This window comes from Callospermophilus lateralis, unplaced genomic scaffold (genome assembly GCF_048772815.1).
Source record: "Callospermophilus lateralis isolate mCalLat2 unplaced genomic scaffold, mCalLat2.hap1 Scaffold_884, whole genome shotgun sequence".
In the NCBI taxonomy this organism is placed as follows: Eukaryota; Metazoa; Chordata; class Mammalia; order Rodentia; family Sciuridae; genus Callospermophilus; species Callospermophilus lateralis.
The window spans coordinates 603,776-627,286 of record NW_027516953.1 but is presented as its reverse complement, the minus strand read 5'-3'; the positions used below and the strand labels follow the sequence as shown (position 1 = coordinate 627,286).

The 23,511-nt window shown below is 45.6% G+C and overlaps 1 protein-coding gene across 1 annotated transcript; it reads left to right on the top strand.

Moving 5' to 3' along the window:
* Nucleotides 1-2,608: 2,608 nt before the first annotated feature.
* LOC143641193 (palmitoyltransferase ZDHHC19-like) lies at nucleotides 2,609-8,848 on the top strand. Its single transcript, XM_077108533.1, has 6 exons — nucleotides 2,609-2,739; nucleotides 3,088-3,209; nucleotides 3,756-3,895; nucleotides 4,654-4,826; nucleotides 5,277-5,352; nucleotides 8,786-8,848. Exons 1-6 carry the CDS (start codon nucleotides 2,609-2,611, stop codon nucleotides 8,846-8,848), a joined length of 705 nt encoding a protein of 234 aa, XP_076964648.1.
* The last annotated feature ends 14,663 nt before the right edge of the window (nucleotides 8,849-23,511 follow it).

Genomic DNA, 23,511 nt, shown 5'->3' with positions numbered 1-23,511 from the left:
CAGCCTGGATGCCCGTCAATAGATGAATGGATAGAGAAACTGTGGTATATATATCTAATGGAATATTACTCAGCATTAAAAGAGAATAAAATTACGACATGTAATGAATGGAGTTCGAGAATATCATGCTAAATCAAGTAAGCCAATCCCAAAAATCCAAAGGCTGAATGTTCTCTCTGATAAGAAAAAATGGAGGAACTTTGATGGGGCAAAGGGGAGGCAGAGGTGAGGAGGGGGCATGGGGGTAGGAAAGATGGTGGAATGAGATGGACATCATTACCCTAGGTACATGTATGAATGCACATATGGTGTGAACGCTACATCAGGTACAACCATAGAAATGTAAATTTGTGCTGCAGTTGTGTACAATGAATTAAAATGCATGGTGCTGTCATATATATCTAATGAAAAATACAAAACGAAAACAGAAACCCTAAGGCTAGCATGGTCTGCTCCAAAGCTCAATAGACCTGGTAGTTATGATTCTAGTACCACTGCTAACCTTTTTCCATGACCCAATGCATGTCATCCCTTCTTCTTGTGCTACAACAGAAATTGACATAAAACTTGGTGGTAGACTGTGACCCAAACATCACTTCATTCTCAGTAGAAACCCAACTGACCAAGAGAAATCTGAAAAAAAATATTCAACATTACTAATCACTAGAGAAATGCAATTAAAATCATAATGGGATACCCTCTCGCACCTATTAGAATGGTTATTATCAAAAAGACAAAAGAACCAGTGGCACATGCCTTAATCTCAGGAACTCAGGAGGCTGAGGCAGGAGGATTATAAATTCAAGGTAAACCTCAGCAACTCAGTGAGAGCTGATCTCAAAATAAAAAGTAAAAAGGTCTCCAGATGGCTATCAGGGTTAAAATCCCCCTGGGTTCAACCCCCATCATAAATAAAAGAAAAAGAAAGACAAAAGATTTTAAGTACTGGTCAGGATGTGGAGAAACTAGAATTCTTGTACTATGTTTGGGGGAATATAAATTAGTACAGTCATTATGGAAATTAGTATGGGAAGTTTCTTTAAAACTTAAAAATAGAGCTCAGTTGGGAGAGTGCTTGCCTTGCATGGACAAGGCCCTGGGTTCAATCCCCAGCACCAAAAAAAACAAAAAACAAAAAACAAAAAACTACCCTATGGTCCAGCCAATCGGTGCATGAATGGATACAGAAAATGTGGTTTAGAAATATAAGGGGATACTCTTTAGTCTTTAAAAAAAATATAAGGAAATTCTGTCATTTATGACAAATGAATGAGGCCAAAGGACGTTTTATTGGGGGAAATAGCCACGCACAGGGCAACAATCACATGATCTCACCTACATGTGGAATCTATAAAAGTTGAACTCATAGAAACAGAGAGCAGAATGGTGACTGCCAGGGGCCCAGGAGTGGCTGGGCTGTGGAGGGGGAAGATGCTGGTCCCAGGAGAACAAATTACACTTAGATGAGAGGGATGAGTTTAAGGGATCTATTGTGCAATATAATGACTACAGTTAATAATAACATACAACAGAATGAGTACAGTTGATAATGTTATCTACATTAAAAATGACTCAAAGAGTAGATTTTAAGGGTCCTCACCACAAATAAGAATATGAAGTAATGTATATGTTAAAAAGCTTGACTCAGACGTTCTTCAATGTAACATTTTTCAAATTATGTTATATGCCATAAATATGTACAAATTATTATTAGTATTGTTATTATCATCATCATCAGGGATTGAACCTAGGATTGTTTAACCATTGAGTCACATCCCCAGCTCATTTTATTTTTGAGAGAGAATTACATCATAAATCCCACCATGGAAGTGAGTAAACTGGGAAGATATTTAATTGGTAGATTTCTATCTCCTTCCCCAAACTGGAGCTCTGTTACAACAAAAAGGAAGAAGTGGAGCTAGGATGAGCAATGAGCACTGTTGACTCCAATTAGCACTGGGCCTGAAAGGGGGATGACCATCACCAAACTTCTCCCCATGCCATCTTCACATAATTTATGGCCTCTGTATTAGCCTGCTTTCTGTTGCTCTAACAAAATACCCGAGAACAGATAATTTATAAGGAGGTAAGTTTTATTTAACTCAGTATCCAAGATTTGGCAGCTCCTGCAAGTGATCTCTGGTGAGGGTGTTCACCAGATTGTGTGTCAGAAAACAGGGAGGGACCCATCTGGCTCTTTTGATAACAACTCCCTCTTACAGGAGCAAATGGGGGCCCATGAGAAGTCCATTACTCCCTTGAGAGGGCATCTTGCAGAGTGACTGAGTTACCTCCCACTAGGCCCACCTCTTTCAGGTTCTACCACCTCATCACTGAGGACCAACCCTCCAGCCTTTGAACCTTTGGGACAAACCACATCATATCATCACAAGCTCCAACAAAGCTACCATCATAAGAGCAGGATGTCCCAGTCTACAACATGTGCGTATGTGGGGGATGGGGAAGGTTGATCTCACAAGTCACTGGAAGCAGCCAGAGCCCCCATTCCAGAACCTCTGTGATGTCACTTCTGTTGTCATGGCAGTCTGGGTGCCAACCCAGAAGAGTTCGTTGGTGGCTTCAGTCTGTGAGACTTGGTGGTCTAGCCATGGCCTCTTCACAGAGTATCACGCCCCCAAATGAACCTCCGATCGAATCCTCATGGCTGAAACCAAGCCTGTTTCCAGCTTTTAATGCAATGCTTCTTATTACAATAAGTGGCATCTTCTTCGCCTTTCCGTGAGTCTCCCATGGAAGGTGTCAGTGTCTTAGACACAGAAGAGAAAATAGACAAGGACAGTACAGAGGCAGGGAGGGAAGTGGAGAGAGAGGGTCAGCAGGGGAAGGAGGATATAGAGTTAGAGGGAACCCAATGTGAAAGCACAGAGGTCTGGAGTGCCTGACGCATTTAGGGAACTATGAGAGACTGCTAATGCTGGTGACATTTTGTGGAGTCTCCATGGTCTGTCTCTAACCTGGATATTTAGATCAGTCCTTAAGGCGAGTGAGTCCTACCTCAGGTGAACTAGGCCTTGTGGGGAGCTCTGGGTTTCCCCAGACTAGGACTGAGTCTGGCTCTGGTTTCAGGTGCCGGTGGTTGGCTCAGAATGGGCAGTGGGAATTTGCCGTGGTTTCGGGCCTATTCTTTATACTGTCCTTCTGCAGCCTCATTTTCCTCAACGGGTCAGACCCAGGCATTTTGCACAAAGGTAAGGCCTCAGACCCCTGGAGAAGGAGGTGGTATCCCAAGGGCTGATGCCTATAGGGGTGATTTCAAACATGCTAACCCCCCTCAACCCCACCCCCCGCCCCCGTGGCCTCAGGAGCCCTTCCCTCCATGTCATCATTACTTGGGCCCTGGCACTTCATTTCCCAAGCCACTGAAGTGCGAAAAAACAGAATCCTGGAGGTGTTCCAGCTGCTTTCGAAGTAAGGACTGGGCAGGCTGGCAAGAGAGGCCAGCAGGCCCTTCCAAACCACGCAGTTCACTCCTCCTCCTTCCCATTTTACACACGACTTCAAGCACTGATCACTATTCCAAAAGGGGAGAGCTCTGTATAGAGCTCCTGTGGCTGGACAGCCCTTTCTCTCTGACTGCCGCCCATCTGAGTGGTCAGCTTGCTCAACAGGGACCGGGATTCCCCTGCCCTCCTCCTCCCCACCCTTCTTGTTGCCCAATGATGCCATGGGGCGGCCCCAAGCAGTAGAGTGGTGGAAGGGCCTCCTGCCACTGCCCAAATCTCTTCCCCTGCCAGGCTCCTTAGAAGAGGACCCCAACATTCAATACATAGCACGAGTGAACAACACGGCCTTTCGCCTGCAGTGGTGCTCGAAGTGTTCTTTCCATCGTCCACCCCGGACCCACCACTGTCCCTTCTGTAATATCTGTGTGGAGGTAAGTACTCCTCCTTCCTGTCCACTCACCAACCCATCCCAGGGCACCTGGCCAGGACCAGGAACCTCACATCATATGTGGTCCAGGGGTGGGTATGAGATCATCTTCCCACACTGCTACAAGTGGCTCTCAGCCACTCTTGGTCACTTATATATGTTATTGCCTCCAGTTCTGCACTTGTCCTGAGACGCTGGCCTTGCTTGCACAGGTGCTGACATGCAAAGGGCACCATCTGTGCTCAGCCTGGTGGAGTCAAGGGGAGGAAAGGCAGTGACTGTCCCACTAGCTTGCTGATACTAGATACCCATAACTTTAGGCCGGCTGCTGCCCTGTTCTGGGTATTGTTGCCTGTCCACCTCTGGGTGTCCAATTGAGGGTTTCCTGGGTTCCGAGTGCTCTTCTCTCATGTGCACACCTTGCACGGGTTTCCAAGTACAGAAGGCTGGCTGGGCTAGAAATTCTTCTCATCCTTACCCAGTATCTGAAAAAATACAGCTTCACAGCTTTTCTGTATCCTGCTCAAAGTGACACCAGGCAGGTCTTGTCTCTAGAGACCTCACTCATGACAAATGACCTGATGAGCCATGGCGTCCTAACTGTGCTCTATCCATGGACGTGCTGGTTTCACCCTGGAGATGGGAGCTCACGTGCAGGGCCAAGAGCAGGAGGTCTAGGGGCTGGGTTGAGGGGGGGCCTCAAGATTTGGGGGTATTGGGCTAAACCAAATAGACCCTCATGGTCTGCCTTCTCTCCCCTAGGACTTTGACCACCACTGCCTGTGGGTAAACAATTGTGTAGGTCAAAGAAATTTCCGCGTATTCGTGCTGCTGCTGGTGTCCCTGTGCCTTTATCTGGTTGTTCTTCTGGCTACCAGTGTGCTTTTTCTCATTCGTACAAGACACATGCCCTTGTCGCTGGACTCAGCCATGGCGTATCCACCCAGTCCCAAGGGCCCACACTGGGAAGAGAATGGGTTGTGGGGAGGGACGGACAGCCAAGGGGCAGGACAGCCAAGAGGTGGGGTTAACCGAGGGAGGGCTGATGTTGTGGGCAGGGCTAAAGGGAGAAGCTACTTGGGAGGACCTATGAAGGACAGATTGAAGGCGAGTGGGGTCAGGGAGATGGGCGTGGTAGGATGGACTATGGAGTTAAGAATCTAGGGAGGCCAAGAAGTGGGGTAATGAAGGTTGAAAAGGGTCAAGTGGGAGGCCAGCATGGTGGGGTGAGGTTTCTCTTGGGTGTGCTGGATTAATTGTCCAGTCCAGGGAGGCAAAAGTGGGTGGGCGGGGCCAGCCAGGGCGGGGCTAATGAGGGCTGTCGGTCGTTGGGCGGGGCCAGGAGAGAACAGTTTGTCTGTTCTTCTTAGCTTGTGTATGCACAGCATCGCAGTAGCTGTACCCGTCTTGGTACTCCTGCTGCCTGTCATTCTGCTCCTGATGATACAGGCTGTGTCGGTGAGCAAGGTAAGCGAGTACTGCAATACCAGACGGTGCGGAGGCATCTTGCATCTTTGGGAATCCGGCACTTTCGGCTGATCTTCACTGCCCTTGGTCCTGATGGTGCCTCATGAGTCCTTCCAGACCCACCCCTTAAGATGCAGCTCAGATCTTTCCTCCCCCTGGAGCTCAGTGGTCATTCTTCCTCGTGGGTGCATTGCATGGAGAGCCTGTTATTTGAGGGATGGGTGCATCCTGCGCTTGTGTTGATAAGAACCCTGCGATCAGAATAACACCAGCAGACACCTAGGGAAACGCTTGAGACGGGGGTCGGTCCTGAGTGGTGTAGCAGCCTGCAAGAAACTGAGTTTGGCGAGGCCAGCATTGTAGAGGAGGACGTGCCACTCTTCCTGTCCTAGGTGTGATTTTGCAATGGTGGAAGACAGGAGGGTGTTGTCTGTGAGAGGCACACCTTTGCAAAAAGGCAGAGAAACCCGAATGTAGGATGTTAAGGAAATGAGGAAGGAACGATTCTAAATCAAACCCAAGGTGCCAGATAATTTATAAGGAGGAGTCAAGATTAAAAAGCCCCTAAAAGTTGAGCGTGAAATTTAGTTTTGATGAAGTGGAAACCTGGGAGCCATGGTGGGATTTAAAAAAAAAAAAACAACAAAAACTCATTTATTGAGGAATAAATTAAAACTGCCAAATTCACCCTTTTAGTCTAGGATACGGGATTTTGACAACTGGATACTGTCCTGCATTCTCCAGCATGATCAAGATTAGGCAGTTTCTTTACTCCAGAATATCCTTTCATTCACCTGTTGTTGTCAGTCTCTCTCCCTATGTCCTTCTGGTTTTTCTTTTTTTCCAGGATCACATGTAAATGGAGTCATTGCCTTCTTTTCTCTGGCTTTATTTATTTAGGACAATGTATTTGAGATTCATCCACGTTGTCGCTCATATCAGTATTTTATTTCTTTTATTGCTGTGTAGAAGCGTATGGATGCCCTATAGATTGTTTATACATTCATCAAACGAAGGATTTTTTACATTATGTCTAGTTTTTGCCAGTATTTTTGTTTGTTTTGTTTTGTTTGTTTCATACTAGAAATTGAACCGGGGGGTGTTTAATCACTGAGGCACATTCCTAGCACCCCTCAAATTATGTTTAAATTTTTTTTTTAATTTTGAGACAGGGTCTCACTAAGTTGCTTAGCGCATCACTAAGTTGCTGAGGCTGACTTTGAACTTGCCATCCTCTTGCTTCAGGCTCCCAAGCCTCTGGGATTATAGGTGTGGGCCACTATGCCTAGCTAGTTTGGGGTAGTTATAAATAAAGCTGCCCCAAACATTGATGCACAGGCATGTGAACATAAGTTTTCATTTTTGTTGAATAAATTCTTAAGGGTGGCATTGCTGAGTCATAAGGTAAACACGTGTGTAACTTTGTAGGAAATTGCCAAATTTGTCTTCCAAAACAACTGTAAGGTTTCTAAATTCTACCAGCAATGTTGGGAATTCCAGTTGCTTCACATCCTCACCAACATTTCACACTTTTTTTTTTTCAAATATATTTTAGGTATCAGTTGACCTTTTATTTATTTATATGCAGTGCTAAGAATCGAATTCAGTGCCTCACACACACTAGGCAAGCATTGTACCACTGAGCCACAACCCCAGCCCCTCACACTGTCCTTTGTTATTTTGTTTTGTCTTTTAATCAAACCTGTCTTATTAAATGAGTCGTAGTATTTCATTAAGGTTCCAGGTTGTGTTTTCCTAATGAGTAATGATGTTGAGCCTATTTTCATGTCTGTTTGGCCTTCATTAGGTCTTTGGTAAAATGTTTACTCCTGGCAGGGCACAGTGGCGCACACCTGTAATCCCAGCAGCTTGGGAGGCTGAGACAGGAGGATTCCGAGTTCAAAGCCAGCCTCAGCAAAGCGAGGCACTAAGCAACTCTGTGAGAACCTGTCTCTAATAAAATACACACAAAAAAATGGACTGGGGATGTGGCTCAGTGGTTGAGTGTCCCTATATTCAATCCGTGGTACCCACTCCCCCCAAAACCGTTTACTCCAATCTTTTGCCCATTTGAAAAAACGGTTGTTTTCTTATTGAGTTTTAAGAGTTTTCTACATCAGATTCAGATCTAGGTTTTGCACATCTCTTCTTGCAATCTGTGACTTGTCATTCCATTTTCTTCATAGCATCTTCCCAAGAGCAGGAGTCCTTAGTGTTGTTTTTCTAGGACTAGGGGTTGAATCAGGGGTGCTCAACCACTGAGTTCTCCCTCAGCATTTTGTGGCTGTTGTACATTCTACATAGAAAATTGTCATCTGTGAAGAACAGTTTCATTACCTTCTTTCCAATCTGTGTATCTTTATTGCTTTTTCTTTTTAGTGTTGAATAGGAATGATAGGGGTGGGCATCTCTGCCCTGGGATTCCTTTAGTATGGCAATCTCTTGACTAAAGGCTCTTTCAGTAAGACTGGTGGGCAGCATCAGTGGGGGAGGGGACGCTGCAGACCCCGAGACAGTGAACAGACAGAGGAGCCTACCTGCTCATCACCTCCCATCCTTTTAGTCCCCAGCCCACCACTGCCATATCTGGTCCTCCTCCCACCTGAGACTCTGTGCTTGGCCCTTATTCATCAGCCCTGTGGTCTGCCTTTACTTTGAGCTTGACCTTTACTGCTTTGTGTACTGAAGGCCTTCAGCCCAGATTTTCCTGGGCCATGTGATTTTTGACTAGGAAACTATGATGGGGCCTCCCCACTGCCCCTGTCCTCCCAGATAGTGAAATTCAGTTAAGGCATAATTTTAGAAAAAAAAAATGAGAGGTGGGGAAATGAAGTGGGAGTGGGGTGGTGACATTGTCTTTGGAGCAATTGAGCAGCACAAGGAAGAGTTTAAAAGGTATCTGAAAGGGGCTGTGGTTGTAGCTCAGTGGCAGAGAACTTGCCTAGCATGTGTGAGGCACTGAGTTTGATCCTCAGCACCCCATACAAATTAAAAAAAATAATAAGGTCTATCAACAACTAAAAAATATTTTTTTTAAAAAAGGGGGGTTTGTGGAAGGATGAGGCAAGAGGACAGGTGTGGCCAATGGAGACAGAACAAGGATCTTGCACAGGGAGGCACAGGATGATGAGGAGCCCTGAGAAGGCAGGAGAAAGGAGTGCAGTGTCAGCACTGTCTGCGGAGAGCTGCTCACAAGTGGGTCAAGGGAGGTCACTCTTCCTAGGAGCATAGGAAGGCAGGAGGCCCTGGGTCACTCTTGGGCTCCCCTGCCCTTAGAATCTTGCTCCAGGCCTGGGCTGAGCCCTGGCTAAGCTGACTGACTTAGGAGGAGTCACTGGGAGATGGCCTTGCCCAGTCCTGCTGATTCTGAGCTCCTCTTCCCATCCCCATCTCCCTCCAGGGCAAATCACTCCGGAACAACAACCCCTTCGACCAGGGCTGTGCCAACAACTGGTATTTGACCATTTGTATGCCAGTGGGACCCAAGTGAGTTGGTAAACTGAAGGCTCAAGTGGTGGATCTCTGGGGCTGGTGGGAGTGGGGTGAGATAAAGCTGGGTTTTCTTCTTTGGTCCCTGACCCCAGCTCCCAGGCCCTGTCACCCATTGTCCTTTCCTTTGGGGTTTTCTCCAGGGCACTCTGGGAGCCTCTGGGAACGTCCCTATTCATTGCCCTTCTAGGTTCTTGCCCTAAGAAATGGAGTAGAGGGGAAATGCAGCCTGGATGAGACTCCTGGCTGGGAACCCTGGGCTCTGTGCTTTCCAAGCTGAGGGTGAGGGTGGTCAGGGGGACCAGGCCAAGGTGTGTAGTGACTCCCTGCATTTGGTCTATCACGCCCCAGGTACATGTCTGCAGCTACTTGGATGCAGCAGGCGGAAGGCACGGAGTGGGACCCTGAGCAAGGGGACCCAGTGCACAAACGGTTCTCGCCACAATATTCCCGTCAACACCGTCCCACAGAGCTCCCTGGGCCCACATCTCCAACACATGGGCAGGGCCCCCCAGGGAGTGGCGAGGCTGCAGCTTTACAGGAGGTGAGGAATAGTGGGTGTGCATTGGGAGAAGGATGTCTGTGGGTCACACATGTGTTGGGGGAGGCTCCTGAGGTTGGGCTGGCCCTAAAGCTGAAGAACATGGAGCTTAAGGAACGGAAATATGAACCTGAGTGTGCGGGTTCCAGGTTTCAGAGTACTCCCAGGTGTTGCTGAATAGACAAAGAGAAAAGACTGCACCACTAATTTGCTAGTTGGCCTTGGCCAGTCCCTTACCTTTCTAGGCCTCAGTTTCCTCAGTTATTAATGAGGACTGAGACTAGTAATTTATGTTTTAAAGGAGATTCTTTTTTGGGGGGGAGGGGGACAGGGAATTGAACTCAGGGCACTCGACCCCTGAGCCACATCCCCAGCCTTATTTTGTATTTTATTTAGAGACAGGTTCTCACTAAGTTACTTAGTGCCTCACTTTTGCTGAGGCTGGCTTTGAACTTGTGATCCTCCTGCCTCAGCCTCCCAGGCCACTAGAATTATAGTCATGTGCCACTGTGCCTGGCCCTTTATTTATTTTTTTTTATGGAAATTTGTACTTGAAATCCCATGTGAAATGTATGAAGTGGAGCATTAGGAGTGCAGTAGGGTAGATAACCCATGGTGCCCACCAAGGGCCCTTGCATTACTTGGGGTACCAGCCCTCTCCTTTGTCCTGTCTCCTGGGGCCCAGAGCCATGACTGTGAACTGCAGGGTAGAAGCTAGAAAGAACACCCATGTATTGACTCATGTGTTTAGATTTCCATCAGCCCGATGCCGCCACAAAAAGCCCACAGAGAAGACTTGGCCTCCCATCCACGAGCCTCTCACTCACCCATTCACACTGCTGGATACCAGGACATCTGAACTTCACCTTTTGAGCCTCCATGTGGAGGCCTCTCGTAGCTGAGCCCTCAATCACTCCCCTATTGGGAGTGCTAAGACTTCCATTCCTGTTGTACATTTGTAAATAGTTTTTACTTCTTCCTATGGCTGCTCTGTCTGTTTGTTCTAGGTTTAGAGAAGCGGTGTTTCCTGGGGATGTAGGGAGGCTCTGAGGGGTTGGAACAAAGCCCTCTTGGAAGGGAAAGATCCTTGCTCTCTGAGAACCCAAGCTAGGGAACCAACATTGTCTAGCTCATTGACCTTGAGCAAGACACTTGTCATTTCTCTCATCCTTAAAATGTGGCAACAGTAATAATCACAGTGACTGACCTGGCTGGCTTCCTGGCAAGGGCTGGAGATGGGAGGAGAGAAAACCCCCAGCTAGCACTAGGGATGGAGCAAGCCCTGTCCTGCAGCATCCCTGTCTGACTACAGGGGGTGCCAGCTGCCCAGGAATTTGAAAACCAAGTCTGGCCCAGCCCTCTAGTGGGAGGTGAGCCAGCCTGAGTCAGTCTGGAGCCCCCTCCTGGGCGCCTCCTCCCCAGATGTGGGAGGGTGGGGGCATTCATCCTGCATCTCTCCTGCAACTGTGTCCCACCCTGGTCCCTTCCCCCTGGGGTGCATCAGGTGCTGGTTCTGGTCCTGTCCCTGGGGTAGACTCAGGAATTTTGAGTCTGCAGGCCCCAGAGTGTTGGGCAGGGGGCACATCAAACCGTGTGTCTGTTAGTCTCCAGAGTGTGATCTTGGGACTGGGAATAATATCACCTTCGTAGTAGGTTGTTGGAGGAGGAGGTGAGGTGTTTCATCTAGTGCACAGCAGGCAAGCAATGGATGCAGCTGGAATGATTTATGGTTATTTTCTCCACTAGTTGGGCGACCCAACCATGTCAGAATTTCCAGAGTACTATTAGTGGTTGTGGGGCTCTCTGAATTTGTATCAAGGACCCCATATCATCTTGCCACATGAAGCATCAGGACAGACAAACTATACTGCTTCTTTCCATACTAGTATCTGGGTGAAACCATCTTGTGTGATAAAGGTGGAGGCAAAAGGATGTCACCCAAGGGGTCAGATGCATGTCCCTAGGGTGTGTGTGTGTGTGTGTGTGTGTGTGAGAGAGAGAGAGAGAGAGAGAGAGAGAGAGAGAGAGAGAGAGAGAGAGAGTATGCACATGTTTGGTATGAGCTCATCCTCGGGGGTGTGTTCGCCCAGCCCCTTATCCTTTCTGACCAACTTTAGGAGGTGGGTGACCTATGATGCAGGATGTGTCTCCAAGTCTCCAGACCACAAAGTCCCACGACAAGACTGCTCTTCCCTCTTCCTTTTCTCCTCAACCTCTCCTGGGAAGCCCAGGCCCAGCCCCACCCGCCTGCACTGGCTTGAACTCCAACACTTCTCATCCCCTTTCCCTGTCCCAATATCTATCTCCCTGGGCTCAAGTCCTTTTGGGGCTTAAGGCTTTTCTCAAATCTTATTCCTGCTCACTTCCTCTGTCTGGGAAGCCCAAGTTCATGGGCACATGGCAGAGAAAGAGGGGAGGAGTCCCTGTGCCCATGTTTTAGTGCCTGTGAACCTGTGTGTGCAGTAGGGATGGCTCAACCCTGCTGACCAACAGGGGGAAAGGCCGAGTGGGGAAGCCAGAGGCTCCCAAGCTCATTCCCAAAGGACAGCCCTCCCAATAAACTGGATCTGAGTGAGGGAGGAGAGAGGTGGTCCAGGAGCCTGGGCCAAGGCCTGGATGTGCATCATGGAACTGCCTGGGTGGGGGAGTGCTGGAGGGAGTCCAGCTCCAAGCGGGGCCCAGAAGGCCAGGCCCCAGTCTCTGAGGAGTTCATGCTGCCTCCTCCAGCCCCGCTGGCTGTCCCCCTGCCATCCTGCCTATCCCCCTGCCATCCTGCCTGGTTCAGGTCTGCACTCATTGGCTCCCTGCCTTCAGGTATACAGGGCCTCACACAGTCTCAGGCAAGGGCCTTTTAAGTCCTAAGCTAGATGTGACACATCTCCTTGACAATCTGGTCCTCAGTTTCCCCACTAGAAAAGGATGTAATTTCCCTCAGATTCTCAAAAGAGGACATGGCCTTTCCAAAGGCAAAGACTTCCTGCTCTGGGATGAAGATTTTAGGTGTGTCCGCCCCCTGCCCCCAGCCTAGGATTCCTAGGATTTCCTTAAGTAAGACCCTTGGATCAGGCTCATTGCTTCTTGAGCATTAAGTGGGACATAGAACATTCCTTCCGTTGATGTCCTCCACCATACCCTCTACCCTAAGCCTTGGGCCAGTCTTGTGACTCCTTGCCAAGTTGAGAGGACCCAACTGGGCTGCACCCCCTTCCCTTTTTGCCCCCTTCTCATTTCTGCTGAATGTGCCCTTGATTCTCAGACATGCTCCACCCAATCCTTGGCCCATGGATAAGGCAAGGGGTGTTATAGGGGACCAGTTATGGGGCCCACTGTCCACCTACCCAGGAAACTCTGCCATCCCTGGGCCAGAGCCAAGAAATGGCCCCCACGCCTGCAGGGCTACCAGGTGCCCACAAGCTCCTAGAACCGTAATGCCAGATTCGTGGGACCCCAATAGACCTCCAGGAGCCGAATCTGATGCAATTACACAAGAGTCTTTATTGCAGGCTCGCACCTGGACTCTCAACCATTTGCAATACAGCGGTCCTGAGTAGTGAGTCCCAACTCTCAGTTAGTGAGAATTTATAGGTTTTGGGGGGATACACTATGCATCACAACATCACACAGAAAATCATTTTATACCGTGGGAAAATCAAACAACAATTCTTAACATTGATGAGCACATTCACTGGCCGGAACAAGTTGGGTAAGGGTAGTGGGTGAATTCAAATGGTGGATATATTTGAACTGACTGGTTTAGGCCCGGAAGGGTTGCAAGAGTCTCTATGCCAAACTGCAGGGTTGCCTAATCATGTTATACATCACGGAAACTACTGGGAGGTCACCTGACATTTCAGATATTTTTCCTGTCTCCTGCTGATTGGTGGTTGCTAGGGGGTTGCTATGGGTCCTCACCTAGCTTAACTGAGTCAGGGTCACCTAGCACCACAGATCCCTTTTGTTAAACAACTCAGCAGGGTGGGTATGTGCCTAGGAACCTTCTGTGGGTTTTTCCAAGGACAAGAGTCATGCCCCCTCCCTCTGGACAGGCCTTGAGGTAGAAGCTGATTTCTCAAAAATGGAGTCACATCAGTTTCTCAGAACCTGGGTGGAGAGCCTAGCATCTCCAGACCTTTCCTCATGGGCCTCTTGGGAAGTCAGGGCATATAGGATGAGACTCAACCTAGTCACCCAGCTCTGCCGCCAACTAATGTGCCACAGGAGAATCTGTCTTCCCTTTGCTAAAACTTGGAGTCCTCAAGGTAATCATAGATATCACACTGAGGGTCACAGACTCTTAAGTCTTTAGGGAGGGTAGGGACTCAGGGATACCTCATCCAGCTGTCTGCCACCCCCAGTTTTGCAGATGGGGCTCTTAGGTCCTGCAGAGGGAAGAGTTTGCCCAAGATAACCTGGTGGCATCAGCCTGATGGCTTTCTCTGGTTCCCAGGGGACCACTCTCATTCCTGCTTCCAGGGCCATTCCAGCAGGGGAAGGGCTTGGACAGTGACCACAGGGCCCCACTCTCGAGGCAAACTTAGAGCTGGCAGTGAAGTTCAGCACAGGGCTCTCTACTGAAAAGGCGGCCAGTTTGAACCCCTCTCCAACCCTGCACTGTGCCCATAGTGCTCCTGCTGCCTCTGGCTCAGCCCTGTCCTGCTCTGCCCTGAGGGCCCCACCCAAGAAGGCCTGCAAGTGGCTGAGGGTGAGGCAAGGCTAGGACCCCTGGGGCAGAGGAGCTGGTTGTCTGAGGAAGTGGGGGTGTCCTGCCCCTTTTACACACTTTAGAATTCCTTTGTTCTCATGCCTTCACTTCCTCACAACCTGCTTACTTGACCTAAAAGATGGAGTGATCCAAGGGCCAGAAGGAAGTGGATCAGGGGTCCTGGCAAGAAGGGAGCAGCCTAGGAGGCATTCATTAACAGCCCCTACAACTCCCTGCAGGGAGGAATAATCCCTGGAGGCTGGTAACCTTGGCAACAGGTGGCAAAGGGGAAGTGCTCTAGAGGTATTAACATTTTATTACTTTTCCTTTCAAACCAGCCTCCATCTTTCTGATCTGACCCATTATTTATTACTTGCACTGTCCTTTTGTCCCCACCAACAACACTTTCTGAATATGTGTCCTATGAAGACAATGAAATTTGATTCCACGTGTACAGACGACTGATTACTTCAATTTTCCTTACTTCCAATCACCTCTCCCCTACCTTCGACCTCCCTGCTTCGTTATCATAAATATCCCTAAACCTTATGGGGGAGAGATCTGAGACTTGATCTGTCTTCTGGCTTGGCTGCCTCCTAAATAAACCTTTTCTTGTTTGCAAAACTGGTCATTTTGAGATAGTAATTTGGGAAGACAGAGAGACATACTAAGTGTCAAAAGCAGCGCCATAAACCGCTAAATGTGAAAGGCTCCCTCCAACACTTGCAACTTTGAGGGCAATGTGCAAAGGAGGATGTAAAATTGTGTACCTCTACCCTGCCTCCACCTCTAGACCAGCCCCTAGCTATCCTCCCTCTGCAAATACTAACACCCCATACCAACAGGTTGCTGTCTGTCTCTCTGGAGATAGCCTGCTTTTCCCCAAAGGGGTCTCTCTCTTAAGATAAGCCCCCATTCTTCCTTGAATATGTATCTACTTCACAAATAAACCTCTGTCTCTGCCTTTGACTGGTGCATGGTAAAATTCTTTTCTGTCATGTCTGCAAGAACCCTGCTGGCCCTGAGTCAAGTTCTCCCTTTCTCTGGAAACTTCTCAGACGATTCTTCAGAGAAATATCTTCTCCTGTGACAGGTTCAGTGATTGGCATGCCATCTATGGGAGGCGGGTGGCCAGGACCATGCCTAATTCAGTAACTGACTGTCATGGAGAAGAGATCTCTTCCAAGAAGGGCAGCAAAGAATTTCAGCATGAGTCTGGCAAAGGCAGAGACAAAGGTTTATTTAGAAAGTAGATACACATTTAAGGGAGAATGCCATCTGTCTCAAGAGTGAGAAGCCCCTCCTTGAGTTGGAGGTCCAACATTTGTAGAAGGGCCATAGTCAGGGACAGGACTGAGGTGGAGACAGGGTGGAGCTGCACAATTGTAAGCTCAGTTTTCCCTGAGTTTATGTATTTCCCTCATTTTACAAGGACATGAGCCAAGAGCCTGTCAAGATTTTAACACAGTGACTCCCACTGCTTGCCTGTCCTCAAGCTTGTCTCTTTTGTCTAAAGAAAACACAGAGACCAAGCTAGAATTTCATAGGACCAAGCAAATGGGGAAAGGGTCGAGAAAGGAGTGCAGGTTTGGGGTTTGGGGAGGGAATACTGAGAAGATAGCTCTGGCTGTCTCCCTATTCATTCGTACCTACTCCCTTTCTTGCAGTTTTGGAGAGAATACAGGTATGGGGGGAAGGCTGCAAAAGGGGTGGGGGGAGGCTTTCTTTTTGCCCCAGTGGTATCTGAAGAGCCAAAGTGGGCAGCAGGACAGAAGCTGACTCTCTTGCCTAGCTGACTCACAGTTTTTATTATTTGATTGCTTGTTTTCTTTTGGCTGACTATACCTACCCTCAATTTTGCCTAAACACACACACTGGCTCATTAATTTAGAGGCATATGCTGAATACCCACCAGTGACAAGAGTAAGATGTGACCCCGTGCTCATTGTTCACAGACCTAGAAAGGGAGATGGACACTTAAAGAGTTAGTAAAAAAGATGAAAAGTGCCAAAACAAGTAGGACTGTCTGTGAATTAATCATACCTTTATATTCTGCTTTTTGTTGTTATTGTTGTAGTTTTTAAATAAGGGACTGCTTCTTTGGGGTTATCCATTTCCTAAAGACAGTAAAAAACTGCCTAAGGCACACCTCTTATATGCATACCAACCACTGGGGGTGGGGGCTATACTTCTAACCTCTTCTTTTAGCAAGCTCTTAATGTTCCCTTTACCTAATTGCCCCAGGGCCAGGTACCAGATTGCAAGAGACATTCCTAAATGCTGCAACCTGTTGGAGTTAGCCAAACCAAACAATTCAAAACTTATGCTCCTTTACCCAGTCCTTCCCTTAAAAACCACAATAAAGACTCTGACCTTGTTTTCTGAATGACCTGGTATTTCCCTGTGTGCTCCCCATTCACAGCCTGCAGTGCCTTCTCTTTGTAGGGATCAGTAGTATAAGTCCCTTCTTCCTTCATGACAGTACTTTCTTTGTCTATGTGACTTAACACACATTTCAAACAATCCTGGGATTGGGTATGATGGTGCATACCAGTAATCCCAGCAGTTCAGTAGGCTGAGACAGGAAGATAACAAGTTCAAAGCCACCTCAGCAATTTAGCAAGGCCCTGTCTCAAAATGAAACATAAAAAAAAGGCTGGGGATGTATGATATAGTCAATGATTAAGTGCCCTTGGACTCAATCCATGGTGTCCAAACAACCAAGGGAAAAAAAAAAAAAAAAAACAACCACCACCATTTTCTGGTTACACTTAAAACAGTGAATACCTATATCTCCCCTACTATTTTGTTTAGTATAAACAAACATAACTAGATAAGAGTTTGTTCCCCACATGGGTTCTGTTTCATCATTCTCAGAGCAAAGAGTCTACTTATTTGTTTATGAACTACCTTAGTATTCCTGGGATGCTAAAATAAAAAATAACAAATTTATTCCTCACAGTTCTGGGGACTGGAAAATGTAAGGTCATGGTACCAGCTTTCCTGATTCATAAATAACTTCCTGCTGTGTCCTCACTTACTGAAAGGGGCAGATAAGCCCCCTTGGCTTATTTTGAAGAACACTATCCCATTTTTAAAGATAGTAATCTCTGGCAATAGGCATGCACTGTATACAGGAATATAGGGCTCTGCCCTCATGACTTCATCATCTCCCATAGGTCCCACTTCCTGATGCCATACCCTTGGACGCTTAGAAATTCAAAATATGAATTTGGGGGTTGGAAGTAGGAATACAAACATTCAGACCATAGCAAGAATTTTTGTTTAAGAAACTGGGTGGAGGCCTGGTGCTGAAGCTCAGTGGTAGAGCGCTTGCCTCACCCGAGTGAGGCACTGGATTTGATCCTCAGCACCACATTAAAAAATAAATTCATAAAAAAAATATTGTGTCCATCAACAACTAAAAAAAAAGAAAGAAAGAAAAAGGGGCTGTGGATGTGGCTCAAGTGGTAGCGTGATCACCTGGCATGCTCGGTGCCCTGGGTTCGATCCTCAGCACCACATACAAATTAAAGATGTTGTGTCCGCTCAAAAAAAAACTATAAAATAAATATCAAAAAATTCTCTCTCTCTCTCTCTCTCTCTCTCTCTCTCTCTCTCTCTCTCTCTCTCTTTAAAAAAAGAAAGAAAGAAACTGGGTGGGATTTGGAGGCGGTTGCTGGGGAATTTTGAGGAATTAGGAATATCCTATATGTAATGAATTCTTAGTAAGTTTCAAACAAAAACCAGGTAGTCTGACAACTTCTGAATATCAAAGAAAACTATCCATTTCTAGAACTTCAATTGCCAGGCTCCTCTGTGTTTGCAAAGTATCTTTATAGCTAATCTGTCATTACTCACATTACTGATAATAGTTGAGAGATGCTATAAGACTCACTTGGCTTGAAATACCTTGGCCAATAACCTGGGTTTCCTCCTACTCTATTTGGTATAAATTGCCTAGTTATAGCCTCTATCAAAGGGTAATTTAAGTTATCTGGCAGGGGAGAAATGTCTCTCTTTGATGATTTGCAGCTGTTGAAGATTTCTAGTAACTAGCTTGACATAGAAATGTGGGGATGTTTCTCAAGAAATATCAGCTTAGAGGGCTGGGGTTTTGGCTCAGTGGTAAAGTGCTCACCTAGCATGCAGAAGGCACTGGGTTCCATCTTCAGCACCACATAAGTGTAAAATGAAGATATGGTGTCCACCTAAATCTAAGAAATAAACATTTTTTTTTAAAAAAAAGAAATATCAGCTTAGGGTTTAATTCTGCTAATTCTGGGTATTCTTAGATGACCCCTAAAGCTCAAGTGTTGAAGAGTTGGTCCCCAATGCAGCAGTGTTCAAAGATGGGGGTCTTTGAGAACAGATTAAATCACAAGGACTCTGACTTCAACAATGCATTCATTCATTTATGGTTCAGAGTTTACTGGGTTTTGAGTGAGAGGCTTTGTTATAAAAGCAAATTCTCCTTTGCTTCCTAGGCACCACGAGGTCAATAGCTTTGGTCTACCACATGCTCCCTCAGTGATGTTCTGCCTCACTATAGGCCTAAAAGCAACAGAATCAGCTAATCAGAGAATGAAACCTCTGAAACTATAACCCAAATATAAATATTTTTTCTTTTCTAGTTGTATATCTTATATATTTTGTCAGTGACACAAAGCTGATCAACAAACTGAATTCCAATCTTTTCCTTGGACATATTACCACAAATCAGTTTGGATAATCACTTTGGCACACACTGAGACTGACTGGGGCAGGATAGGTGTTCAATAAAATTTATTGCATATTCAGTTGAATGAATGGAAGCTTTACTGCTTCAGTTCCAGCTGTGATTTGCATAGAACCGGGACCAACTCTAGTTATACAAAGCAAATAGAGAAATTCCTGGAAGGGTATCAGGAGTTCATAGAATTACGGCAGTTATCTGGATTGTGGCAGATTGCAGAATCAAGGCAGTTCCAGGGAGCTGGCACAAATCCACAGGTTCATGAATAATCTGTCCCTAGAATTGCCATTAGCCCCACCTCCAGCATCCCTTCTGATCCAGGATTCAAATTCCTGGGACTTCAATGGTCTAAATTACCTGTTTGAAATAATTAACCCAAAGGAGATAAAAGAAGGGTCTTCAACTCCCAAGATGGGAGGCTGCAATGGAAGACACATACTAAGAATTGTTCCAATAAAGCCTTCACACAATAAGAAAAATTTCAAAAAAGAATATGGTGGTAATAGAAGAGGGGAATTAGATATTGCACTGTGAAGAAAGACAAATGTCATTCACATTGATACTAAAAGGGAGATGGGCTGGGTGGGGGGGGCGGCGGTTACTGGTAAAGGAGGAAATATAAGGGTGTAGTTTCAGAAGAAGGAAAAAGTGACCATCACAGTCCTCATGTAGCTGGCCAGACAGCTACAAGAACCTGGACAATGGGGTACAGAAAATAAGTATTTCATGGAGTTCCCAGGCTAACTTAGGAGCTGAACAAATATTTGTTCATTGAATTCACAAGAAAATGGAAACCTAAAACATGCTATTTAGATACAAGGAACTGAGTTTCCTTCTGTTAGCTCAGTGGGGAATGTGTCCCCATAGACAGTGACTCATCCTTAGAACCAGTTGAGACTTCCCATTTACTCTTAGGCCCTTATCAAAGATACTGAGTTATCTTTTGCCTTCTGTGTCAGAAGTATGGGGTCTCCATGAAGTTAGTCTTGGGCTTTCCCAGACTTCAGCTACACTGGAATGACTGCTTGCATGCTCCCAAGAGACATGATTCTCTTTCTGGGTTTTCAGATAAAGAATCAGCCCTTAACCAGGTGAATGAGAAGTAAAACTCTATTTATACATGTTGTGTCAAAATGCATTCTACTGTCATGTAGAATAGAACAATTAAAAAAAAAAAGAATCAGCCATTAATTCCTGGCAATTATTTATCTCTTTTTCTATAAGAATCTCTTTTCTAGCCAGTCGCAGTGGTGCACAGCCAGTAATCCCAGTGGCTCGGGAGTCTGAGACAGGAGGATCGTGAGTTGAAAGCCAGCCTCAGCAATGGCGAGGTGCTAAGCAACTCGTGAGATCCTGTGTCTAAAGAAAATACAAAAAAGGGCTGGGAATGTGACTCTGCGGTCAAGTGCCCTGAGTTCAATCCACAGACCCCCTCAAAAAAAGAATCTTCTCTGCTGCACGCTGCCCAGTCATCTGGCCCAGCTGACGGTGACCTGTGGACTCTCTGACAGAAGAGTCACCTGGCCCTCGAATGCACCATGTCTTGTTCCTCCAGCGTTGACACTATGAAGAAGGTGGTTCAGCAGCTCTGGCTGGAGGCCGGACTCAACCACATGAAGGTTTCCCAGGCAGTTGCTGACTTGAAAAAATTTTGTCTGCAGAATGCTCACCATGATCCCCTACTGACTGGAGTATTTCATGTACAAGTTCCTTCAGACCCCAGAAAGTCTATTCCTTTTTGTAGTCATCTTTCTGAGGTTTCCCAAACCCACTGCTCAAGAACCAGTGAATATTCAAGAGAGCTTAATTTGAAGCCTGTACAAAAAATTTCCCTGTAACACATGTACCAAAATACAATGTTCTACTTTTGTCAATCCTTAACATCTACCTCTCTGAATTTTCATGAATTTCTATTTCACAATGGTAATTATTTTATATACACTGGCAGCAACATACAATAAAATATTTATTTATTTTTTAGTACCGGGGATTGAACCCAAGGGCATTCAACCACTGAGCCACATCCCCAGCCCTATTTTGTGTTTTTATTTAGAGACAGGATCTCACTGAGTTGTTTAGGGCCTTGCTTTTGCTGAGGCTGGCTTTGAACTCTCGTTCTCCTGTCTCAGTCTCCCCGGCTGCTATTATTACAGGCACGTGCCACTACACCTGGCTCAAAATACTTGGTATTAAAAATAAAAAAAAAAAAACAAAAAAAAAATAAAAAAAAAAACTTTCTTCTTCCTCTTGCAGAGAAGCCACATAACCCAGATATTGAATCCTGGTGTACTATAAATCTGAATTTCAATCTTAGGTCTTTCCCATATTTGCTGGTTGTCTCATCTTGTTGAATATGACCAGAGCCAGTTCATTACTCTGCGAAACTCCTGTCCTATAGGAATTTTGAGTGAAAATATACTTAAAGTTCCAGACACATAAAATACTGGATTTCTCATGATACCCAGCCATTAGGTCGTGTCCAAAAGATAGACCTATTAAAAATAATGCTCAAGGGCTGGGGATGTACCTCAGTGATAAATTGGTTGCTTGCATGAGGCCCTGGGTTCAATTCCCAGCATTTAAAACAAAAGAAAAGTTCAAGATACCACCTCCCCTCACTCCAAAAGAATATGTTAGACAGGTGTGGTGGCACCTGTGATCCCAGTGGCTTTGGAGGATGAGGCAGGAGAACTGTGGGTTCAAAGCCAGCCTTAGCAACTTAGTGAGGCCTTAAGAAACTCATTGAGACTCTATCTCTAAATAAAATACAAAAACATGCTGGGGATGTTTCTCAGTGGCTAAGCACCCCTGGGTTCAATTCCCAGTACCAAAAAAAAAAAAAAAGAAGAATATGTTAGCTGGAACATGAGACTGATCAAATTATGTGCATGCAAGGATATGGTATAATGAATCCCAGTATTATGTAAAATTTTACTAATAAAAATAAATAAATAGATTGCAATTTTTTACTTGGGGGAAAAAAAGCAATGTATTTTCTTATCAACAACCCCAGAGTAAATCTGTAAATCAGATGGCTGGCATCATAAGTGTATCTGGTGGGTACAAATAATCATTTTCTAGAAACCCATTATTTTGTCAAAAAGCAACATTTCATTAGGTACTATCAGAGCTTGAATAAAATTTCCCAGTAAAATCTCTCCATTCTGGTCCAACGGTGTCATTCAGTGATGGAGCAATTGCCTAGCTCATGTGAGGCTCTGGGTTTGATCCACAGCACAGGGATCTCCCAAATCCTTTAAAGAAACAAGTGGTTCGGTACACAAAGATGTTTGTTAGATAGAAGGAAGGTCACCACAGTGTAAAGGTAACGTGTAAAGCTTGAAATTACTACAGAGAATTAAATAAATTATAATATAAATTATAATAATTTGTTATAGATTTTTATGTAGCCGTCGTTAAGAGATTCTGCAGAAATATATTTACTCACAAGTGGCTTTCTGAGGTAGTAGCATGCAGTGAGAGTGGTCTGTCAGAGATTCCACCACGGGTATGGTCAGGCCAAAAGCACAGAAGGCAATGGTGCAGCCCATCACCCTCTTCTTCAGATGCTTGCAAAATAGGTGCCAATTTCACGGGTGGTTCTATGAGCAAATGAATATAATGATAAGAGCTGTATCATTGGTTTTGATGAGTACATGAGCATTGTATCAGATGATGAGAACAGATTTATTTTAAAACAGTCAAGAAAACAACTGGGTTGGATCATACTAAAAGAAGATAATATTGGGCTGGGTACAGTGGCGCCTGCCTGTAATCCCTGCAGCTTGGGAGGCTAAGACAGGAGGATCTCAGATTCAAAGCCAGCCTCAGTAAAATCAAGGTGCTAAGCAACTCAGTGAGACCCTGTCTCTAAAATAAAATACCAAATAGGTCTGGGGATATGGGCTCAGTGGTCAAGTGTCATGAGTTCAATCCCCAGTACCCCCCCACCCAGAAAAAGAGATAATATTATTCTGTCACAAAGTGCCTCCAACTAGAAATGATAACTGAAAGGCTGGGACTTTAGCTCAGTGGTAGAGCACCCGAATCACACATGTGAGGCACTGGGTTTGATCCTCAGTACCACATAAAAATAAAGACATTGGGTCCAACTATAACTAAATATATATATATATATATATATATATATATATATATATATATATATATATATATATACATATATTTGGGGGAAACATTTTTTTCATATAGTTTTTGTTACCTTTTTGATATTATCAGATGACAATGCTGTGGGGTTGATTTTATTTTAAAACGTTCTGGGCCGGGACAGTGGCACATGCCTAAATTCAGGAGGCTGAGACAAGACTATCACAAGTTGAAGGCTAGCCTTAGCAACTTAATAAAAAGTAAAAAGAAATGATCATTGCATCCTTTTTGCCTTGAAATTAGCCTCTTCAAGGACCCCATTTTTTGGTACAGGGGATTGAAATAGGGGCTTTCACATGCTAGGCAAGTGCTCTACTAACGAGCACCATACCCAGCCAATCCCCCTTGATTTTAGACAGGGTCCACCTGAGTTGCCCAAGCTGGCATCAAATTTGCCATCTTCCTGCCTCAGCCTTTTGCATAGTGGGGATGAGGAGACATGTCCTGCAATGACTGGCTGAGACTAGATTTTTCAAAAAACTTTTTCTCAAGGATATCTCTTAAGAAGATACAGGAACA

What these genes read in the sequence shown, in the direction of transcription:
- LOC143641193 (XM_077108533.1), top strand. Translation starts at nt 2,609, where the DNA reads ATGGCCTCTTCACAGAGTATCACGCCCCCAAATGAACCTCCGATCGAA. An exon ending in GGCATCTTCTTCGCCTTTCC is followed by an intron (nt 2,740 to 3,087) that starts GTGAGTCTCCCA and finishes CTCTGGTTTCAG; the next exon opens with GTGCCGGTGGTTGGCTCAGA. An exon ending in CCCAGGCATTTTGCACAAAG is followed by an intron (nt 3,210 to 3,755) that starts GTAAGGCCTCAG and finishes TTCCCCTGCCAG; the next exon opens with GCTCCTTAGAAGAGGACCCC.